This window comes from Hemicordylus capensis, chromosome 7 (genome assembly GCF_027244095.1).
Source record: "Hemicordylus capensis ecotype Gifberg chromosome 7, rHemCap1.1.pri, whole genome shotgun sequence".
Lineage (NCBI taxonomy): Eukaryota > Metazoa > Chordata > Lepidosauria > Squamata > Cordylidae > Hemicordylus > Hemicordylus capensis.
Window position 1 is genome coordinate 27,790,665 of NC_069663.1, and position 21,583 is coordinate 27,812,247.

Sequence of the window (21,583 nt, forward strand, 5' to 3'; positions counted from 1 at the left end):
AGCCCTCTTTGGACCGGGATGGGGCTTGTCCACACCACAAACGTGAAGTGGTTCCAATCCTCTTCCAACTATCCTGGCTCCCAACCCAGGAAGTTCTGAGCAATGCAGTTCTGTGAAAGGGTTTTTCATGCCACTTGGAGCCTGCCTGGAGCACATTGTCTATGTGATGCCTCTTTCACCTGCCTCCTTTGCCCCTTAAATTCACAGGCCCAGCAAACTCATGGACTGCTGCCACTACTGGAGTCTCTTCCCCTCTGACCTGGCGGTAAGTCAAGTCACCGTCTCTTCTTGCACTGTCTCAGAGACCCAGAGCTGGAAGGGTTGGGTTCCCTTTCTAGATTTGTGCAGCTGTGCCTTGGGCTTGCTGCTTCCCCACACCCATTTAGACTGGGGCATGTTTGCAACTGCAGGATAGCCCAGTTATCCTGGGGACGGGGCCTTCTTAGTGGTGGGGATGGGTTGCAGAGTGCAGAATCCCCAGGACACTGAGCTTTTTTTAATGGATACTCTAATCGGCCTTTCCTCTTGTATTGCTGATGTTTTCCGCCTCCAGTTTGGTTTCGTGGTATGTCTGCATTGTCTGTCGCATTTTGTACTGTCTGTCATGTATCAAAACAAATAAAATATATTAATATTGCCTTCTGGCATCTCAATCTCCCCCTTGCCCAGTCAGTCAGGGGCTTGCGCTTTCTAGGAAATGGGATGCTTCTGGATTCCGCCCCTCGCACTACAGCACGGAATCCCAAGGCACTTGGACACGATCCACATTAGGGTCAGAGAAACCTCCCACCTTCATGCGGCAGCTGGGTGCGCTCCCGATTTTTGATAATGCGTGAGATAAAAGCCTGCCTGCCAAGTCCCAGCTGAGTAGGACGATGTGCCCCCCCCTTCATTGAGAAGCTGGGGACACAGTCTGGGTAGGGCGAGCTCTTCCTAACCAGCCGGGGCTTGACAGGCGACAATGTAGTTTTTAGCTTGGTCTTTTAACTTGATTGTTATTAGTAGTGTTGTGGTTTACTTCATATTGTCTCTTTTTTATTAATGTCGTGAGCAGTAGTGTACTGGAGGGGTGGGGTATAAATATTTTAAATACATAAAAATAAATCAAACAAGCCATGTGCTGCTGCTGTGCGTACGGATAAGACATGGTGGGGCTGGCTGCACTGTGTTTTTCTAGGGGAGGGTGGCCTTTTTAACACCTGGATCAGAAGGCAACATCGGGGCAGAAGTGGGCAAGCATTGCCCACTAGTTGATTGAGAGTATTGTGCTTGGTTGGTGCTGTACAGAACAGGCAGTTGCATATGCCGTAAGTATTCCTACCCTATTTTCTGGGCTCTGGTAAGAAGGAACATAGGAAGCTGCCATATACTGAGTCAGACCATTGGTCTATCTAGCTCGGTATTGTCTACCCAGACTGGAAGCGGCTTTTTCAAGGTTGCAGGCAGGAGTCTCTCTCAGCCCTACCTTGGAGATGCTTCCAAGGAGGGAACTTGGGACCTTCTAAAGGAAAGCAGGCAGGTCTTCCCAGAGCAGCCCCCTCTCCCCAGAGAAGAGCTGGTCTAAGAGGAGAGCTGGTTTTGTGGTAGCAAGCATGACTTGTCCCCTTAGCTAAGCAGGGGCCACCCTGGTTGCATATGAAAGGGAGACTAGGAGTGTCAGCACTGTAAGATATTCCCCTTAGTAGGGGATGGAGCCACTCTGGGAAGAGCATCTAGGTTCCAAGTTCCCTCCCTGGCGGCATCTCCAAGATAGGGCTGAGAGAGATTCCTGCCGGCAACCTTGGAGAAGCCGCTGCCAGTCTGTGAAGACAATACTGAGTTAGATAGACCAATGGTATATGGTATATAGTTTCTTATGTTCCTATCAATTAAGGCAGGGCAGGGCAGGCAAATGTGGCCCTCCAGAAGTTGTTGAATGACAACTCCCGGGAGTTCTAAGGGGAATATTTTAAAGTGCTCACATGTATCCTCCCATTCAGATGCAAACCAGGGCAGGGTCTCTGTAGCACAGGCAGCATTCTATGCTTGCCACCAGAAGACCAGCTCTCCTCCCACAAGCCATGGGGTTATTTTTGCTCGACTCCGGCAGCTTCCTGGGTTTGCCAGTCCCAGGGTCCCTCTCTGCCTCTTCACACGCTGTCCTCAAAGCCGCCTGTTTGTCCTTCTTGCAGGACCTGGAGACTGAGCTGAGCCTCCATTGGCCCACCTTCATCAACATGACCAACTTCTACTTCTGGTAAACCTCGACAGGGGAGGCAAAGGGAGAGAGCTAGGAAAGAAATAGGAAGAGAGGAGAGGGGCGCTTGTGGAGCCATTTGCGGCCAGGCGAAGGGCTGGCCAGGTTGTGCAAGGCGTCGGGACCACACAGGTTGCCAACATTCCATTGCATGAATATGGGACACAAGTCCGGTGTGTGTGTGTCTTGGGGCTGAGGTTATCAGTGGGCGGGGTCATCCTAGAAGCCTGAGTAGCAATGCATTTGTACAAACAACAACAAAACAAGCCCCATGGTTTCACAAAACTTCTTGATCACACAAATCACCCCAACATAGACAGAGAGCAAGTGTCAGGTGAAAAATTAAGAGAATCCCCCAGGTTTACACACACACACACACACACACACACACACCCCTCTCCTCCAGAATTAAAAATGGAGACACCCTTCAGAAGTCAAAAGGATGCAGGTATATTTCCCCAGTCGGCTCCCAGGAGAATGCTCAGGCCAATGCTGTTCTCTTGGATGCTGCACAAGAGCCCAGTGAATATTCCCTCCCAGTGTGTCGTCCTGCTCGTCTTTGGCCAGGCAATCAGGGTGCAGGGATGGAGGCGTCTGCTCTCTGGGCAACGGAGATGCTTCTGGGGTTCCCACCTCCCCTCTCCCATGATGCACAATCCATGGCAGTCGGCTCTAGCGTGGATTGCCACGGGAAATCTTGGCTCCGTTATTCCCTCACTCAGGATTACGTGGCTGCCACAATTTGGCAGGAAGAAGCAGGGCCAGTGCTGCATGAAGCCCTCATGCTTCAGCCTAGAATCAGAACTGTAGAGGGAGAAGGGACCTCAAAGGTCTTCTAGTCCACCCCTGTGGCTCAGTGCAGGAAACCGCTACAGCATCCGCGAGGGATGCCCGTCCAGCCTCTGTCTGAAAACCTCTAGGGGTGGAGAGGTGCTGTGAGGCTGAAAAGGGTGGTGTCTGCTTCTTCTTTCCTCCCCCAGGGCGAAAGAATGGCAGAAGCATGGGACCTGCGCTGGCTGTGTTGAAATGCTGAATTCTCCCAATAAATACTTCAAAGCGGCTCTTTTCCTGCGCACCAAGTATAATGTTGACAGGTGAGTCAAGGCACACGGTGGGCACAGGGATTGTGACAGCATTATCATGAGCCAAGGCGCTTTCCAGATGACCCACGACAACAGGGTCACGACGTGTCCTCCAAGTGTGCTTCCATGCTGCCTGTGTTTCGACATCGCAGTCCATGCACTGTCAGCAAGGTGCTGGTCACATTTCTGGTGCCTTCTTTTGGATTTAATCCTTGCGTTTTAGTCCTACAACATTGCATGTGCGTCGCAAAAAAAAGAGCTGTCTTTTCCCGTTGTAGGAGTTTTTGCGCAAGCTAGAAAAGACTGCTCCCCCTGCTGGTGGCTTTGCGCAACAAAGAGCTTCACCCTTTATTTACGTTTTGAATGCGATCTGCCAAGCTGAAGCATTTGACCTCTCTTGTAGTGGGTAATCTGGAAAGCGCCCAAGACGGCCTGGCCAGAATTCAGACCACAATGAACAAATCTGCAAACATTACAAGTATCCTGAAGAATATTACGTCCCAACCAAGGATTACAAACTTGGGTTCCACCGATGTTGTTGGACTCAACTAGTCACAAAAGGGATAGTCCAACAATGTCTGGGGACCCAAGGCTGGCAAACTCTGGTCTAAACCTTTGCTGGACTCCAGGACTTTGATCCAGGAATCCTGTGGTTTGAAGTTGGGATTAAGGCTAGTGAGAATAAAGGTTGGTTGTGATGATGCTTGCCAGGATAGGAGGCACCTATCCGCGTTCAGGAGCTGTAGGGCAAGGCTGGAGGCAGGGATCCTGCTTGTGTGCCAAGCCTAGCTGGTTAGGAGGGTTTTTCCTCCAACCTCATTCTGAAGCTGGGGGCCAAAGCTGGCTAGGATGTGCCTGACCAGCCCAGTGGAGGCGTAACACACGAGCAAGATCCTGCATCTGACCTGGTTTTCCACTCACTGAAAATCAGAAACTGGGAGCACCCACAGCTCCTGCACTAGGGTAGGGTGCTTATCCTACCCAAATTCTGCTTGTGAGAAGAGCCCTTAAGTGTACCCAAGCCTGGGACAGAGCCCTCTTTAGGTACAGAAGGAAACAGGAGTTTGTAACATCAGGGCTTGTAACTGGCAGGCAGTAGGATGCCTCTGGATTGACCAGGTGTGGTATAAATAGTGAGAACTGGGCCTTTCATCTTTGATTGGTCAGCCGAGCAGGGCCTTCTGCACTTCAGACTTCAGCTTTTGCACTCTGGATCCCGCCGCTGACCTCAGGTACCTTGAGTGGAAGAATGCACCCTCCATGTCTAGACTGGAATACAGATGTCTATCCCTCTGATATGCATGCTGCTTCATGCACAATTAAACTGGTATTCTAGGATTAATGAAGGGAGACTTGTCTGTTTGCGGGGGTGGGGGTCTGTTTTTGGCAAAACCAGGAACGGAAGTCCTAGAGTGCAGGGTGCACTTGGGTCTGGAAGACCTGGGTTCGCATTCCAATCTCTGCCATCGATATACTCTGTAGCTGTGGTCATCTCATCTCACAGTTTCCAAGCCTGAGGCCAGTTTCACCTTAAACTCCACATCTCTCTGCCTCTCCTCTAGTCACACAGTTAAATCTTTCTTTTATTACTAGTCCTTTATTATTATTAAGTTAATCTCTCTTTTATGCTGCAGGGCATTTCAAAGAGCTTCTATTGCCCCAACCTGCAAGCACAGCTACCAGGTAGGCATGCATGAGACAATGGAAACATTCACACGTTTAGCTGCTGATTCCACCTCCATTTTTCTCCCCACTCCAAGTTGCCTGCCTTCTATCAAATATTTACTTGTATGCTCCCTGGGGCAGGAAGACCTACCTTCTTATACTTTACAAAGTAAAAGTATAAAAGTAATAAATACATCCCCACAGGTCTGTGGAAGGAGCCCAGCTGCCGTTATACACATTTGGCCACCCTAGTGTGCATATGTCAGCTATCAGGGTATATATCGGCCTGGTTCACACAATCATTAGAATCTAGGTTTAATATGGGTTAGTGGCATTGCCGTGATTGTGTGAATCCATGACAAGGTGGCTTTACAGCCCTAGATGAATCTAGGATTCCCAGTTTGGTGTGTGTTCACACAATCACACTAACGTTGGTAACCTGCATCAAACCTAGATTTGAACATTGAACTGGGTTACTATCTCCCCCTTCCCTCCAAACCCTGTTAGGGTAGGGGTTCTAGAGATGGAGTCCCCAGATGTTGCTGGAGTACAACTCCTGTCACCCCCCGCCACAATACCAAAGAATGATGGGAGTTGTAGTCCAGCATCTGGGAACCCAAGGCTGCAAACTCCTGTGTCAGGGGAATCCTAACACAGTTCCCTGGATGTCCATGCATCTAATCCACCAATAGAGCTTTTTCTGCTGGGGTTTGCTAATCACCTGTTTTAGCTGCAAATGGGATAACAGCCCTGCTGGATCGGGCCCAAGGCCCATCTAGTTCAGCATCCTGTTTCCCACAGTGGCCCACCAGATGCTGCTGGAAGCCACAGACAGGAGTTGAGGGCGTGCCCTCTCTCCTGCCATTACTCCCCTGCAACTGGTACTCAGAGGCATCCTGCCTTTGAGGCTGGAGGTGGCCCTTCGACTAGTAGCCATTGATAGAAAGTTAGATCTCTCCTCCATGAAGTTATCCAAGCCCCTCTTAATATGTTTTGAAGGTCATCCTTGGGCATTTTCAACCTTGGTGCATCTCTGAATTCTGTACTTTCCTGTCGTCCTCATTTCCCCCTCAGCTCAACACTTTTGTGGCCACTTTACACCCCATCCTGGGAGACCAGTTTGAGCTGCAGTGTGTGACTGATGTCCAGGTGAGCTATGAGCCCTTCTCTCTCAAAATAGCTCCCCTCTCGGCTCCTATCTCTCGGCCCAGTTCTCAAGCTGCCTTCTCCTTGCTGCAGGGACGCCAAATCCTGGTGCAGATAAAGGTTTCACTGTACAGCAATTTCTCGTCGGGCTGCTTCACGGGACCCTACAACATCTCTCCTTATAAGCCCTGCAAGCCCCAGAGTGGGGTTTTCTATTTTCCTCCCAGTCCAGAGAACCCACGCAATCCCTGTCCTTGATCCAAGTCCAGAAGAAGAGCCGTCCGGAAGCTGGAGGAGCTCTGTGAGGAGCCGGAATAAAACTATTAAAAACTGGCAACTTTTTTTTTCATGTGTTGTTTCAGCGGAATTTCCGAGACTGGCCTTACAGGTTGGCAAGTTGACGTGGTCACTTCAAGTTAGGGTTGCCACATGCCCAGGACTGACCTGGACAGTCCAGGAATTGGACGTCTTCTCCAGAATGGAGGAGAAGTGTTGTCCTGGGTACAAAATGTCCGGGAATTTGAGCAGGAAGATTGCTTTGTCCATTTTCACCCGTTTTTCGGATGCTTCTTACATGGTGTCAGTATTTAAAAGCCTCGCGTTCTTACCTTTTCTCTGACACCAGCACTGACTGGCTAGGGTGGCTCTCTGTATATGGCTCACTAAACCCCTTTCCCAAGTTAAGTTCTAGAGTTAGCTAGGGTAGTAGTCAGCCTTTGAGTTTAGCGGTGAGATATATAGACACAGAGGCCACCTCCAGCCTCAGAGGCAAGGTGAATGCTAAACACCATAGGAACATAGGAAGCTGCTGCCATATACTGAGTCAGCCCCTTGGTCCATCTGGCTCAGTATTGTCTACACTATACAGACTGGCAGCGGCCTCTCCAAGGCTGCAGGCAGGAGGGATCTCTCTCAGCCCTGTCTTGGAGATGCTGCCAGGGAGGGAACTTGGAGCCTCCTAGATGCTCTTCCCAGAGGGCCTCCATCCTCTTAGGGGAATACCAGTTGCAGGGGAGCAACAGCAGGAGAGAGGGCACGTCCTTGTCCACTTCTTGCCCATGGGCTCTCCGGAGGCATCTGGAGGGCCACTGTGGGAAACAGGATGCTGGCCCATATGGGCTTCTTTGGGCCTGATCCTGCAGCTGCAGCAGCTGCAGAGCTGTTCTGAAGTTATTAACTGGGGGGGGGGATTTCTTCTTCGGAGGCCCAACGCACAGGACTGCTCCTCCTGCACCCAGAGGCTCTCCTACCTCTGGACTTCGGGGCCCAAGTCCAGGCCCCCCCCAGCCCCTGGCCCCCCCCAAATCCTCTTTAGTCTGTCCCGGGTGGTGTGTTCGCCCAGTGGAGCATGATGATGCTTAATTTGCAGGGGAGGGGGTCCCTCCAAAGGCATTGAGGTCCAGGCTCCAAAATGACCTAGGTGCACCTCTGCACACCGCTGCAGCTGCACCTCCGGGGAGGGACCCTCCCCCAATTCCTGACTGCCGCGCTGCTCCCACTCCCCGGCTTAGGAACTTCCACCGCCTCCAGCTCCACCGCGTGTGGCTTGATCTGGGGAGGGGAGGGAGAGGGGGGGGCCTCCCAAATCAGGGCTGCCCAGAGCCTGGGCGAGCTGGGGGCCAGGGGGCGGGGCCCTCCTCTCCAGGGACTCCTGCACGCGTCTGCAATACAGATCAGGGCCGGGGAGGGGGGGCTTGCTTTGTGGGGGCCTGGCTGGCAGCTGGGGCCCATTGATTGCCCCCCAGGCCGGGGCCCCCCAGCGGGACAGCCCCCTGGCCCCAATTATAGGGCCTTCTCCCCTTATTGGCTGTGGCGCGGCTGCTCTGGGCAGCACGTGGGGAGCAGCAGCAGAGGACGGGCCCCTTGCAGCCAGCCCTCCTCCTCCTCCTCCAGGAGTCCAGGTTGCGGGTTCCTCCCCGCTGCCGTGCAGTGGGGCATTGCTGCCCGGGCCGAGCTGGGCTAGGCTGCAGCCCACGCGGCGCTTTCCTTCCTTCCTTCCCTGCCTCCCCCCTCCCTGGCCTTGGTACGCTCCACTGGCCCGTCTCTTCGGGGCTTTTCCAACGCGTGGCGGGGGGAGGGGGGGGAGAAGAAGGGCGTGGGAGGGAGCTCTTGCCGGCGGCGGCGGCGGCGGAGGAGAGGTGGGTGGGCGTCCAGCCTCGAAGGGTGGGGAAGGAATTCCAGGGGGTGGCCTCCTGGGTGGGCACCCTATGAGGCTGGGGGTGTGCTCTGCTGAGGGACCTCCTGAGAGCCTGGGGGGGTGGGTGGGAATGGCGCCCCCAGACCCAGCAGGCAACCACCCACCCACCCACTTTCCCCCACTGCTGTGTCTGGGACCTACTAATTTGTTTGTTGCTCCCCTAACCCAAGCTGTTATGTGTTTCCGCAGGCATGGTCCAGTCTCTCAACGGGTGTTGTTTTGTAAAAACCAAGGCGTGTCAAATTGGGCAATTTCAGCAAGGTTGTTCACACCACACACCCACACCACACACACACACACACACACACACAGAGACCCTGCCAGGTGACTTCTCTTAGGAAGCCAGGAAGATTACACACATATATATATAGTTAGTGAACTAGCAGGCAAAGCCCCGTTTTGCATTGCTGCACCTCTAGGAAAGTCCAAGGAATTAAATCTCTCCTAGAGTTTCGTCTTGATGTGCTCACAGAAGGGAAGCAAGAGGACAGTTCGAAACTTGCGCAGGATTTCGACTGCAAGCGTTTTTCGTTTTTCCCCAGAATGCCTACCGATGGCCAACTTTAATCCCAGTAAATTTGAATTGGAGAAAGATCCTCTGCTCTTCTTGGGCATTAGGTTGTGTTTGAATGATTGATCTGATGATTGAGGGCTAAAGATACGGACCGGCATCCTCCGTGGTGTGGCCCTTTGTGGAGAGGAATTCTGGAGCTCACCACTGCTTGGGAGAGGCCGCGATTTTGTGTCCATGGAGCCGGGGTGTTAAAAAAATACTCCAAAAGGGTATAAGGTCCAGGTTTCTGGAAAGAATGGGTCCTCTTTACAAATCATTTCAGAAAAACGATGTTTGTGATTTATGAACCTTGTTTCTTGATTAATGATGCGCGTCCTGTGGTTGATTTTTATATCCTTTTTTAAAATGTGGAATTTCAAAATTCCAGTTTTAAAAAAATGAGTAATTGCAAACAGCCCTTCTCCTTGGTGGGCTGACCCGCCTACCCTCCTGCCTTCTTCCCAGGAAGATGTCAGACGAGGAAGAGACCGCCTTGCGGGAGGGCTGCCAGAAGCCTAAGCTCTCACCTTGGCTCCAGTCCCCTTGGAAGGAAGAGGTGCTGCTGCCCTTGGAAGGGGACCCCCTTTCTTGCGCTGGCCCCTCCAGTGCTGCCGATGGCTCACAGGAAAAGGGTGGGTTTGAGCAGGTGCAAACTGGGCCAGGTCTGGAGATGTGTTAAGGCCCAGGGGTGCAATGCTGATGGAGCAGAGAGTTTTCTCCTTGAGAGCTTGAATCCAGTGTCTCTGGGTTCTGGCAGTTGTTTTAGAACAAGGGTCCCCACCTACCCCCCGCCCCCCATCACCCCCAGCTGCAATGGCCAAAGGGTGATAGGAGTTGTAGTCCAACAACTACCCTAGGTGGGGAACTCCTGCTTTAACAAATCGGCAGGTTTATGTGGGAGAGGGCAGTCTTGAGGTTGGGGGGTGGGGGTGCCTTGCTCCGTTTGCACCCCCGGCTCATGTTCTCTGCCTGTGTACCCTCTCCGGCTTCTGGGCCAATCTCTTTGCTCCAGCAGCACCACCACCTCTGTCCCCTGCCTCTTTTAAGAGATCGCTTCTAGATGGATGGGATCAGCCGATCGACAGCCCTTGTGAGAAGCAAGCAGAGCACCGATATAAGAGTGAGTCTTCTTGGGACTCTTGGGCATCCTTGGGCTTCCCTACTCTCTTTTCACCCAATAGGCCTTGCTCTCTTCCCATGGAGTTGGGAAGAGGAGCCGGGAACCCTGAGCTCTGAGCACTGGGTCCTAATTAGCTGAGTTGGACCCCTTAGTTCCATATCAGAGCTAGGAATGGACTCCATACCTCCAGTGTCTCTTGCTGGGGAGTTGTAGGGTGCACTTGTGCCCCTCGGTTCTAAATGCATGGGCGTGTGTATCTGCGGTTACTCCGTGCTGGGCAGAAGGCACTTGGCATGTGCTCAGAGGCACACATGTTGCTTTATATGTCCCCAAGCCGCACTTGGCACTAGGAGAAGATTGTGGAGCTGAGTCCTGTCTCTCCAAGCTCTCCCCCTCAAAACCTGAGCTCTGTGGGTGGGTTCCTTGTGGGAATGGCTTGATGTACTGTAAGCAGATTTAGAGTGTTTATCACACCTCTCTTCATGCCAGTGTTGGGGGTATTTCTTTTGTGTCTTCTAGCCACGCCAACTTTTGGAGCTATTTTTGAAAATTCCACGCCTGCCGGTAAAGATGACACTCTGAAAAATTTCTTTACTTTTTACCCTATATTCACAACGTTCACGCGTCCTTCATACCAAGAAGCTCTTGGAGTTCTCTGTCTTTTTAAAGCTTTCCTGCTTTTAAGAAACCAGTGGAAAAAGTGCTTGTAGCCTTTTTACTTCCCTGCACTTGGTGGTCTGTTGAAAAGTGAAAATAATTTAAGTGCTTTGGAATCTGTATCCCCTCCGCAATGTGTCAGGAAAACCCAGCTCCTTATTTCATGTAACCTATTTGTCTTCTAATAGCAGGTTTTTTACTGAAGCTGACATTTGCGGGGGTGGGGGGGAGTTGGGGAGACTGGGATGGAACTGGGTGGCTATAATGGTTATGTGGAGGGGGCAGGGATGGAGTCAATTACGAGTTCGGAAGTGCGGTATAAAAATCGAATAAATAAATAAATAAATTTACTCTTAAGGGCACTGGGGCCCCTTTATCTGAGCACTGGAATTCCTGCTTAAGCCCTCTTTTTCTCCACTGGGCTTTTGTCGGGCTATCCATGTTTCTCAGACTTACCTCCGCAACTGCTAAGAAGCTTTGTGCATTCTGTGTTAAGCACTGGCTTTCGTGGAAAATGCCCTTTGCTGCTACACTCCAGCCAGCAAACTGTGGTGGTGCAATTCCTCCAAGCCAAGGTTGCAAAGAACAATATAATCCCAGTGTGCAATCTTGGTTTGGAGGAATTGCACAAAACGTGGTTTGCTGATTTGGGCATAATAGAAAATGGTGCTTTCTGTGAAAGCAGAAACAAGTAACTGAGCGTGTGAGGGTTGGAGGGAGTGTGCCTCCACAATTTCCCAGCGCCCTGATATGAAGGTACAGTCGCTTTGCTGAAGCTAAGCAGGTCTAGGATCCATCAGTGCCTGGATGGGTGACCCCTTCGGTTTCATCCGGGAAGACAGGCGGAATACAAATGCCATCAGCTTGTCTGGATAATGCCAAAACTATGGTGTGGCATTGCCTCTGGACTAGCCCCAGAGTGTTCAAGGCGATATGAAAGAGAGAGAATTGCCTGTGGCATGCACATGCTCATCCCAATATGCAGGCTTTTACAGTCTGTCAGAAACAGCAGAGGAGATGATGGCAAGTTGAAAGGACTGTGTGTACAGTCCTTTCAATTTGCGAAGGACTGCAAGTCCTTTGCAGTCAGTTCACAACGCAAAGCGACACGCTGCCTCTTCCGCAGCCGCTTCAGCGCTCTCAGGCGATTGTCTGCTCCCAGCCTGCTGATGGGGGAATGTCGTCTGCTAGCCTGCGTGCTCCTTCTTTGCACTTCCTTCTCTCTCTGGCATTTTAAAAACCGGTCCTGGGACTGACGCTGGATCTTGCTGCTCTGCAGAATAAGCAGCCACCCAGAGATGTCAAAAGCGGTTTTGTTTCTATTTAAAGTGACTAGGCTGCTTTTAAGCAAAGCCCCCAGAATGGCATACTGTAACTCCTAATATGTCATAGAACAAGAGTAGAATGCTATGAAAACACAACACCAAGAGTAACCTTGCCGGTAGCAAATCGGCAACCTCAAAAGAGCTGTTGATTGAGTTCAGGGGACACAAAATCAATGAATAAGAACGCCAGCCTAAATACGGTGGTCTTCACTAACCTCTGAAAGACTAGGAGGGAAGGAGCTAGGAGGGAATTCCAAGTTTGGTACCACAGCAGAGAAGGCCCTGCCCTGCACACCCACCAACTGCGCTTCAGATTGTGGTGGGACGTGGTGGAACAGCATATCTACATATCCCAGGGAGCTATCCCAAGGAGAACTGTCTGCCCTTCTTCTCTCTCTCAGAATACGAGATTTCTCATGAGGAGCGTTGTGCTGCTATTACCAGAGACATGTGTGACCTGCTTCTTGGAGACCTGCCCTATCAAGGCTGTATGAGCAGCGTGGCAGCATTCATCTTGGAGAGAGGTGAATGAACGAACGAATAGCTTTATTACGCTCATAGATCAGACATAAACACAACAAATTATACAGCATTCAGACAAGAAATCTGTTACACAATACACTGTCAAAGAAAACATTTTCTGGTCAGATCTAAAGGGTAGAAGTTAATTGTTGGCGGATCTTAACAGCAGCTGCACAAAATTTAGCAACCTGTGATAGAAGATTTCTTGTCTGCAAGGAGAAGTGTGACATAAAATTCATCAATTTGGCTGGGGTAATGTAATAGCAAGGGAGTAATAAGACTATGCCGGCTGTCATTATAAAAGGAACAATATGGCAATACAAGGTGGACAGATTCAACCTCGCTCGAACCACAAGGGCAGATCCTACTGGCCAAGGGAATTTTCAGAAATTTCCCATTAAAAACTGCCGATGGTAAGGTGGCAAATCTTGCTCTGAGAAATACTTTGGAGAGAGGGGAGGCGTCAGCTGGCTTTCTTTTTTGGAAAAAAGGGTTGATCCCATCTGGTTGCTCTTTAGAAAGTGATGGGAGCTTAAGCGCTTAGACAAATGCATGTATCACTGGCTAGTAGTCATAGCTCTAGGTCTGTGTTCAATGGCAGCCTACTTCTGATTGCTGGGAAAGAGTGGGACAAGGCTATTGCCTTTATTCCTTGCTTGTGGGTTGGACTAGATGGCCTTTTAGTCTGCTCCGGGAGGGCCCATGATAAGAGGAAGTAAATGAAAGGTAGAATTGGAGCTGCGGGGGATGGAAAATCCATCTTGTGGAACTCTCTACAAGTTGCAGCTAAAGATGTCCTGGCCAGAATCCTGGCTTGGCTTGTGTCCTTCTCAGCGTGACGGCTGATCTTGCCTGGGTACTCGGTTTGTGGCTGCTCCTGCATGAATGTTGCCGACCTGGGTCCTTCCACTCCCTTCGGAGCCAGCCAGTTTGCTGAATCTCAGCTAATGTTGTCATGCTTCCTTTCCTGTACCTTCAGAGGTGGTTGACAGTCCCAGCCCTTGCAAGGAGACCTACGAGCTGGTTGCCCTTGGAACGGGAGATGCTTGTTATGAGGGCTGGATGGAGTTCAGTGGCCAGAGAATCCACGATATGCATGGTCTCGTGGTGGCCCGCAGAGCGCTGCTAAGGTAAGGTGCTGGTTTTACTGGGCTGACTAAGGAAGAGCTTTCTTCCTGGGGGCAGAAAACTCGAGGTTTGGGAGAATAGTTTCAGGCTCAGTCCTGCCTGGAAATGTTTAGAGATTTCTGTTCCTTGGTTGTGGAATCCAGTTGGCTTTTCTGTGTGTGTGCTCCTAAATCAATGGGTTTAATCTACCTATTTTGCTGTCTACTACTTTGATTGACTGATTGGTATTAGCTGCCCTGAATTTCCAGATAAGGATGGAATAGAAATATTTTCAAACACACACGTATGCTAGGGAGGAGTGAGCTCTGTTACCGGAAATGGGACCGGGAACCAAGCTATGGCGGATTAACGTAGTAGCAAATGTAGCATTTACTACGGGTCCCGCATGCCAGGCTTCCAATAAATATCCCTTTCCTGCTAAATGTGCCTTTTAAGAGAAGGCCTCGCACAGCATGTATCCAGTGGTTGTTGCTGGTGCCTAGCACATTTTCTTTTTAGAGTGTAAGCCCTTTGGAGACAGAGAATCATCTATCCACTCTTTGTTTTTCTATGTTCAACCACTTTGAGAATTTTGATTGATCACTGTTGTAGTAAGTGTGAGTTTGTGGCTTGGTCTCCCATACTCCAAAATACAGCAAATGAAAAAGTTGAATTACTCTACTATGCAAGTAAATAATTTATGATTTAAGATTTATGTGCATTAAAAAAAAATAGGGCCTTAATCCAGCCCTGGAACCACGACCTGCCAGGAGGCTAGGTGGGTGTGGGTCCTCACTGGCACAAGGAGTTCTTGGGGAAAGTTTAGTCATGAGACTTTGAAAAGCGACTGGATTCATTCAGAGGTTATCTGGATATTTATGTTGGGGGCGGCTTGTGGTTCACATTCCATCAATCCTTTTCAGGTACTTGTACAAGCAGCTCCTCCTGTTCTCCAGCCAAGACCCCACAGCCCTTGAGAAGTGCATTTTCTGCCCAGCAAAGGATGGGGTGCACCTGACTCTGAAGCCGATGCTGTTTCTGCATCTGTACCTGAGCTGCAGGCCTAAGGGAGCTTCGGAGAGCTTCCAGTGAGTGTTGCATATGGGTCAGAAGAGGATTTGTGGTTGGGATGTGTGTGACCGAGAAAGAGATGGGAGGGACTGGTCTGATATTGTGGTGAGGATCATGGTGTGACTCCTAACCCTTTACGAGAGGCATTAAAAACACAATAGAGCAACTTTGCTCTTCTCATGGGGTGAAGGCTCATTTATTTTGTCCTGCTGTCATGCATGATCAAAGAGGTTTTTGAAACACACAAATCTGCAAAACCTGTTGATTCATTCTTCAAATACATGAAGCTGCCTTGGACTGAGATAGTTCATTGTTTCTGTTTAGCATGGTGTTTACCCTGGCTGGCAGCATCATTCCTGGGGCCTCAAGCAGGTTCTGGCCCGTCTTACCTGGAGATGCTAGGCCAAACAGGGTCCGCTGCCTGCAAAACGTGGGCTGTTCTGCTCCCTGGCCTCTTCAGCATCACTTCTGATGTAGGACCAAATGGCAAGCCAGCATTCCAGACACAGTCTCCTTGATTCATCTTGGCACTTCTTCCAGTCGCTCTGGAAGGCCTTTTTAGGGGTGCAGAAGATGGAACTCAGAAGTGGCAGGGTGGGTTGATTTAAAGCAAGATACTTTAAACCACCAAGGGGGAAAGGCCCATTTAAAAGTTAGTTAGATAGATAGATTTTTCCTTTTTTTAATTTATTGTTGGTGTTCTCCACGAGATAGGAGAGGAGAGCTGGTCTTGTGGTAGCCAGCATGACTTGTCCCCTTAGCTAAGCAGGGTCCACCCTGGTTGCATATGAATGGGAGACCAGAAGTGTGAACACTGGAGAACTTCCTCTTCTGGCTTCCTGCTCTGCCACTCCCTCTGGCAGCTCCTTCAAATTTGTCTTGACCATGTGCAGGGAGGAGCCTCCCCCCGCCGGCCGCCAGCGTTCTCAGTTGTGCCAATGACCTTCCTCTCTCTTCTCTCCTCCAGTATAACGGCCCTTTTTGCTTTTGCCTGCCTGCAGCTCTGTGCCGTCGCAGCTGAGTACATCATTTGGGCTCCACGTCGGCGTGAAAGGTGCCCTCGGGCCCATCTCGTTCTGTCGCCCGAGCACACTGGCTGCCTACAGCTATAGCCTCTCTGGCAGCGACAAACTGACCCTCTGGAGGGCTGTGGGCGTCCAGGGGGCCCTTCTCAGCCACATCATCGGCCCTGTGTACATCACCAGCATCGTCCTGGGTGAGATACTGCTGGTGATACAGCTCACTGTGAAAGGGTCCGTGCACGAGGCGGGCAGCCACTTCCAGAGGAAGAAAAGGGTGCTCCCGGCTCAAAAGCCTGTTCTGTAGGGAAAGAGAGGGTTGGGGGACCAGTAAGCACTCCTTGCTTTCGGACACAAAGTCGGGCATCTGGGGTTGCCTTGTGGGGCATGCAAATACACAGGTTCCGGAGGAAACATGGTGGTCTCTGCAGTGTGTGTCAAGGAAGGGATGCCCCTTGAAGCCACTTCTTGCCAGTCCTCCCCGCTCAGGAGGCTAGTAGCCATTGGCAGAGTGGTGTCTGGACAAGACAGAGTCCCTCTATAAGAATGGGGTTGAGCTGTTTGGTGCTTTGCCTTCCTCTCTCTCCGTGCTTGCTTCCGTTGTCCTTCTGGGCAGGATTGGGAGCTTCCAGAGTCCTCCAGGGGAGGGGCTGACGAGGCATTATGCCAAGGGTTCTTGCACTTGGGTCCCCAGATGATGTTGCACTACAACTCCCATCATCCATGGCCACTTTGGCCATTTGGATGATGGGGGTTGTAGTCCAACCACCTCTGGGGATGCAAGTTTGAGAACACATCTGCACTGTGCTCTTACACTGCTTTTACTGGAGGGCAGTTTTGGCCCTCCAGCTGCTGTTAAATAACGACTCCCATCATGTGGTGGGGGCTGCTGTTCGGCGAGCTGAGGTGAATGCCCCTGTTCTAGACCCTGGGGGTCTCCTGCCCGCTCCGTGTGTCTTCCTCACAAGCTTTTCACTCGCTTGGTTTTAGCTTATCCCTACCAAGACCACACTACCCTTCACCGGGTCATCAACGGGCGCCTGCAGCAGGAGGGTTGGACGGAGCCCTACCAGCAGCACCAGGTGCACCTCTTTGCAGGTCCTTGCGTGGCTCCTCTCGATGTGCCGCCGTCAGAATGTCACTCCTACAGCCTCAACTGGTGTGGCGGAGACGAGATGTTGGAGCTCGTGCACCGGGCTTCTGGGAAGGCAGCGAAAGAGTGAGTTGGGGGCACTGAAGGCGAGGACATGCCGGCTGGGTGGTTGTTTCACTACGCCTTTGCGTTTGAGTAATCAGCCTCCATTTGCGGCGGGGTTCTCGGCTGCAACTCCTGTCAGCCCCAGCCACAATGCTCCTTGGCTGTTGTCGCTGGGGATGATGGGAGCTGTAGTCCCAGCAACGTCTGAGAACTCAAGGCTGAGAACCCCCAGTTTACTGTAAGCCACATTGTGCATAAACCAAATACAGCTAGCTCCTGCCATTGCAAGAGGTAGCTTACCATGTGAGAAATCCATGCTTTTTAATGCAAGCATCACTTGTGCTATAAATCAAACTTACTCACAAACAGGGCAGCCTTCTGCTTTAGCAGCTTGAACAGGAGATGGTTGGGAGCTGCATAACTTGATGACATGTTTGGCTCGATGTTTTGGTGCCAAATTTTTGTTTGGGGTTTGGGGTCCGTGTACATCGGGAAAGGCAGGCGGCTGTGGAGGGTGACGGTATCCCCTGCTTCCAGAGGTCCCACCTAGTTGGTCTCTTCCCATCTCACACCTATGCCAGCGTGGTGCAGTGGTTAGACTGCTGGACTAGGACCAGGGAGACCCGAGTTCAAATCCCCATTCAGTACTGGGCTCCTTGGAGGAAGAGCGGGATATAAAATGTAAGTAAATAAATCTCTGTGTCCCTGATCTAGAGACTGCCATAAGTTTTAAAATGTATACATGACAGCTGAAAACATCCTTTAAAAAACAAAAGGAAAGGTGGCTTATTCCTTGTACAATCATGCTACGTGCATATAGAGTAGAAACGAAGCCTCCTGCATCCCACTGGAGGGGACCAGCGGAGGAAGGTGGCCGTGGAGGGTCCGTTGAGAAGAGGGGTGTGAGGGTGAAGAGACCCTTCTGAGAGAGAGAACCAGCCCAATTCTGCCTGAGGAGGTCTGCTTCACATTTGATGCAGAAGGTCTTTGCCTGTCTTGCTGAGCAACTGCTTGTCTGCATCTGCTGGATTGCAAATGCTTGGATTCACCCCCTTTGGAGTCATGATAGGAGGAGGAGGAGGAGGAGGAGGAGGAGGAGGAGGAGGAGAGGCACCTTGTTTAAATTCCTGTTTGGAATTCCTCCTTCAGTTGCTGCTTGGCAATTCATTATAGTAGTGAGAGATTGTTTTGAATTTAATAGATAGTTATTAATTTAACACTCTAGGTCAAGTTTCTTGGTTTTTTTGTTTTGGTCTGACAGATTAGTCCAAAGTCTGTGTGGGTGTGGGTGTTTGTGGATTTGTCTGAAGTGCTGTAGAAAGGGAAAGAGAAGCTTGCAACGTTTTAGGCTGGGGGCTCGAACTAACAAAATCCTCTAAGGTTGTGCCCAGCTTATTCCTTACTGTAATGGTGGGGGACATGTTGGAAGAACCAACCATTTTTTAAAAGGCTTTCAGTCATTTATGGAGTCCGCAGGATGTGGACAGACAGTGGCTGAGTTGTGCTGGAGGACCCTTTTTCATTCCGTGGGGTGACGTTGATTTGTGTAAGGTCCCTCTTGCCTCCCGCAGCATTTTGAATCCAGCCGACCAGTTCCGTCCTAGTCGTCTCTGCAAGGCTGCCATGCTGAAATCTTTCAGGAAGGTGGCTCAGGGGATGATGAGAGAGGACCTGATGTTGCTGCCCACATGCCACGAAGCAAAGGTGAGTCTTCCAGTCCTCTGAAAGAGAATGCATGTGCCCCTGATTTCCTTAGGTTTTCTTCAGGAATTGATCAAGCAGCCGCATTAGCTTGCCCTAACTAGCTGGGGGCACCAAAGAACCCAGCTTGAGTTGTTCCTCTCTCTCTCTCTCCCCTGCGCCCCACCCAAGCGTGGCACTGCCTGCAGGCTGGCCATTTGTTGGGTAGAGCTGTGCAGTGAACCTTCAGGCAGCCTGGCTCTCGGGTGGGGCAGGAGGGAGAGAGAGGAGCAACTCAAACTGGGTTCTTTGGTGCCCCCCCCGGCCGCTCATTAGGACGAGCCGCTGCTGTCTTGGAGTGGAGACCATGGTGGATGCTGTGGGGGTCCTCCGGGCATCCTCCTTTACTCTTCTGCTTCTCTCTCGCTGCTAGGTTCAGGCCGAGGCCTATCAGAGTGCCAAGCGCCAGGCCTATGCCCAGCTGAGCTCGCAAGGCTTCGGCAAGTGGCCGAAAAAGCAGCTGGTGGACCTCTTTGCCAACTAGACTGCCCTGGCAAGTAAATGAAGGCCTGCAAAGCGGAGACTCTTTCAGGCTCAAGATGGATGGAGACAACTGGACACTGCTAAATACGTCTCTGATGCGGCTTGTACGAAGGTACTCGGCTATGGTGCAATCAGGGAGTGAGGTCTTTCATGTTGCTGAGGCAGGCATCGCTTACTTGCTGTGTTTCCCTGCGTGTGCAGGTCGCGGGTGCTTTTGAGTGTCCTCTTTTCTCTGTAGATCTGCTGGATGTGTTTGCAGCAGTGCAGCACGTGACACACAAGGGATGCCAACTCTCCGACTGGTACTGCTGTGTGTCTCTGTAAGGATTATGTGATGTCTGGTTGGTGGTTTTGTTTTAAGCACATTCTTTTCTCCAGGAGTGCTTAATAAGCCAAAATCTTCATGTTTTGTTGCTGTTGAATGTTTCCTTTTTGATCTTTAAGGATTGTCTTCAGGATATATTTTTGCTCTTTTCAACTGAAAGACTTCCTTGCTTGAGCTGTTAATGGCAGGAACCTTGGTCTGTCAAACAAAACTGTAGTATGACCTCTCTGCCTATCACTGTTCAGTATTACCATTTTGCTTTGAGGAGGAGTCGAGGAGAAACCGACCTATCCAGGTGCTCCTTCATTAGTGGATTCTCACCCCAATACACCTCTGTTTTCTTTGAAAATGTTTGTGTGAATTGTTGCTTTCTTAACAGCTCAGTAAAGAAGCGTTGACCTCGAAATTTGTGTCTGGCTCTTGTTCAACCAAAGGTAGATGTGAATGCATGGTTTATTCTGAAATCTCTAGCACAATAATCACTGTAAAGCATTGCAGAGGCAGGTTGTGGACAAACTTTGGGTGAGCTCTGGTTCAGGATTTCTCATGTGTAGGAGCTGGGGTCTAATAACACCTGGGGTGCTCCTCTCTTCCCCCCCCCCATCCCAGCGAAAAAGGAGAGGCTAGCCATATGCCAAGCCCATGCAGCTCTACCTGATGAATAGCCAGCCTGTGGGCAGCGTGGCTCTCCTTTACACTGGGACAGAGTGGGATGGGAAAGAGGGGGGATACGGGCACCACCGGAAGCTGCGCCTCGCTTGCCCCCCCCCCCGGGCTCCTTAGAACAAGCTGCTACTGTGTGTACATATATGCGTGCGCATGGCAAACAGTGGGGCTGTGAACAGGAAGAGGTCCAGTCTGTGACAATTTTATATAAACCGTAAAAGAATGTGGAGAGGAAGGTAGGGGTGTGTGTGTGTGTGTGTGTGTGTGTGTGTGTGTTTTGGAACGAGAGGGTGCATTTTTTGGTCTCTTGTCTGCAGGACAGTCTGCCATGAATGTGGTGTGATGCATGCTTCCTGAAGTTCCAAGCTGGATTTGTTATTGGTTGCCAGATTTTGCTAACAGAGAACAAAAGGGTGACTCTGGAGAAGTGTATGTTAATGGCTTCATCAAAAATTCATCCTCTATCCACAAGCTTTTGAGAGAGGCCAGAGCAACTGGGAGCCAGGCAGCAACTCCAGCTTCTTAGCTCTTCCTCCCATGAAGATGCCAAGACATTCATCCCCCCCTTGAGTGGCTCTGCCCTCCCCTTTCTGGGAAGCTCTGTACATAACAATGAATATTTGAGGAGTCCTATAGCATACAATATTTAGAATCTATCTTTTATTTTCCCTCAGTAGATCTAGTAGGGGGAAATATTTTGGGAAGTTCTGTGATTCAACATGCCCAGTGTTACTTTTTCGAAAAGCAGTTGCAGGGAAGAGGGTTGGATTATAGGGAGAGGAGAGATGATCTTGTGTTAGCAAGCATAACTTGTCCCCCTAGCTAAGCAGGGTCTGCCCTGGTTGCATTTGATGGGAGACCACATGTGAGCACTATCAGATCTTCCCCTCAGGGGATAGAGCCGCTCTGGGAAGAGCAGAAGGTTCCAAGTTCCCTCCCTGGCAGCATCTCCAAGACAGGGCTGAGAGAGATTCCTGCCTGCAACCTTGGAGAAGCCGCTGCCAGTCTGTGAAGACAATACTGAGCTAGATAGACCCATGGTCTGACTCGGTATACAGCAGCTTCCTATATTCCTATGTTCCTAGGGCTGTGTTACATGGGGAGGGGGCATTTAACCCTTTCCAGATTCCCTGACCTAAACCACCTTGCTTGCTTGAAGTTTCTATTATCTGTGGAGGGGAAAAGGCATGGGCTCAGTGTTCTGAGCCTCTCAAGCCCTTTCTTCCGTGACTGATAGCAACTTTGAAGGGTAGGATTTGGATCAAGGACGTGACTGTGCATGTGTGACAGACACCCCCTGCTATGCTGTAGCCTCAGTCCAGATTGCCCCTCTCTTTGGTGGCTGTCTCTTGGAAAACGGGAATTCCCACTTCATGCCTAGTTTTGCCCTTATTCAGAGGCTGCTCATCTATTTCTTGGCCGAAAGAAGAAGCAACTCTGCCTGATTTGGAGTCCTGCCTGAGATACTGAG

The 21,583-nt window shown here is 50.7% G+C and overlaps 2 protein-coding genes across 12 annotated transcripts in view; both read left to right on the forward strand.

The window, feature by feature from the left end:
* LOC128333151 (ribonuclease T2-like) overlaps positions 1 to 6,462 on the forward strand; it is a 10,311-nt gene extending 3,849 nt beyond the window's left edge. Inside the window, exons 5-10 of the mRNA XM_053268288.1 lie at positions 208 to 265; positions 2,172 to 2,236; positions 3,217 to 3,330; positions 4,953 to 5,001; positions 6,058 to 6,132; positions 6,223 to 6,462. Coding sequence (XP_053124263.1) covers positions 208 to 265; positions 2,172 to 2,236; positions 3,217 to 3,330; positions 4,953 to 5,001; positions 6,058 to 6,132; positions 6,223 to 6,387 — 526 coding nt within the window. The 3' untranslated portion in view covers positions 6,388 to 6,462. The remainder of the gene's footprint in view (positions 1 to 207; positions 266 to 2,171; positions 2,237 to 3,216; positions 3,331 to 4,952; positions 5,002 to 6,057; positions 6,133 to 6,222) is intronic.
* A 1,322-nt stretch (positions 6,463 to 7,784) lies between these two features.
* On the forward strand, positions 7,785 to 19,852 carry ADAD2 (adenosine deaminase domain containing 2). Of its 11 annotated transcripts, none has more exons than XM_053266664.1 (11): positions 7,785 to 8,267; positions 9,345 to 9,511; positions 9,892 to 9,999; positions 10,519 to 10,563; positions 12,383 to 12,505; positions 13,483 to 13,633; positions 14,534 to 14,698; positions 15,683 to 15,897; positions 16,691 to 16,919; positions 18,470 to 18,602; positions 19,012 to 19,852. In XM_053266664.1, the coding sequence occupies exons 2-11, from the start codon at positions 9,349 to 9,351 to the stop codon at positions 19,120 to 19,122; spliced, it is 1,443 nt and encodes a 480-aa protein (XP_053122639.1). In that variant the 5' UTR covers positions 7,785 to 8,267; positions 9,345 to 9,348; the 3' UTR covers positions 19,123 to 19,852. The 11 variants fall into 11 exon arrangements, with proteins under 11 accessions (XP_053122639.1, XP_053122648.1, XP_053122650.1 ...); XM_053266673.1 differs by having other exon boundaries at positions 9,349 to 9,511; XM_053266675.1 differs by lacking the exon at positions 9,345 to 9,511 and adding an exon at positions 8,516 to 8,587 and having other exon boundaries at positions 7,785 to 8,152.
* The last annotated feature ends 1,731 nt before the right edge of the window (positions 19,853 to 21,583 follow it).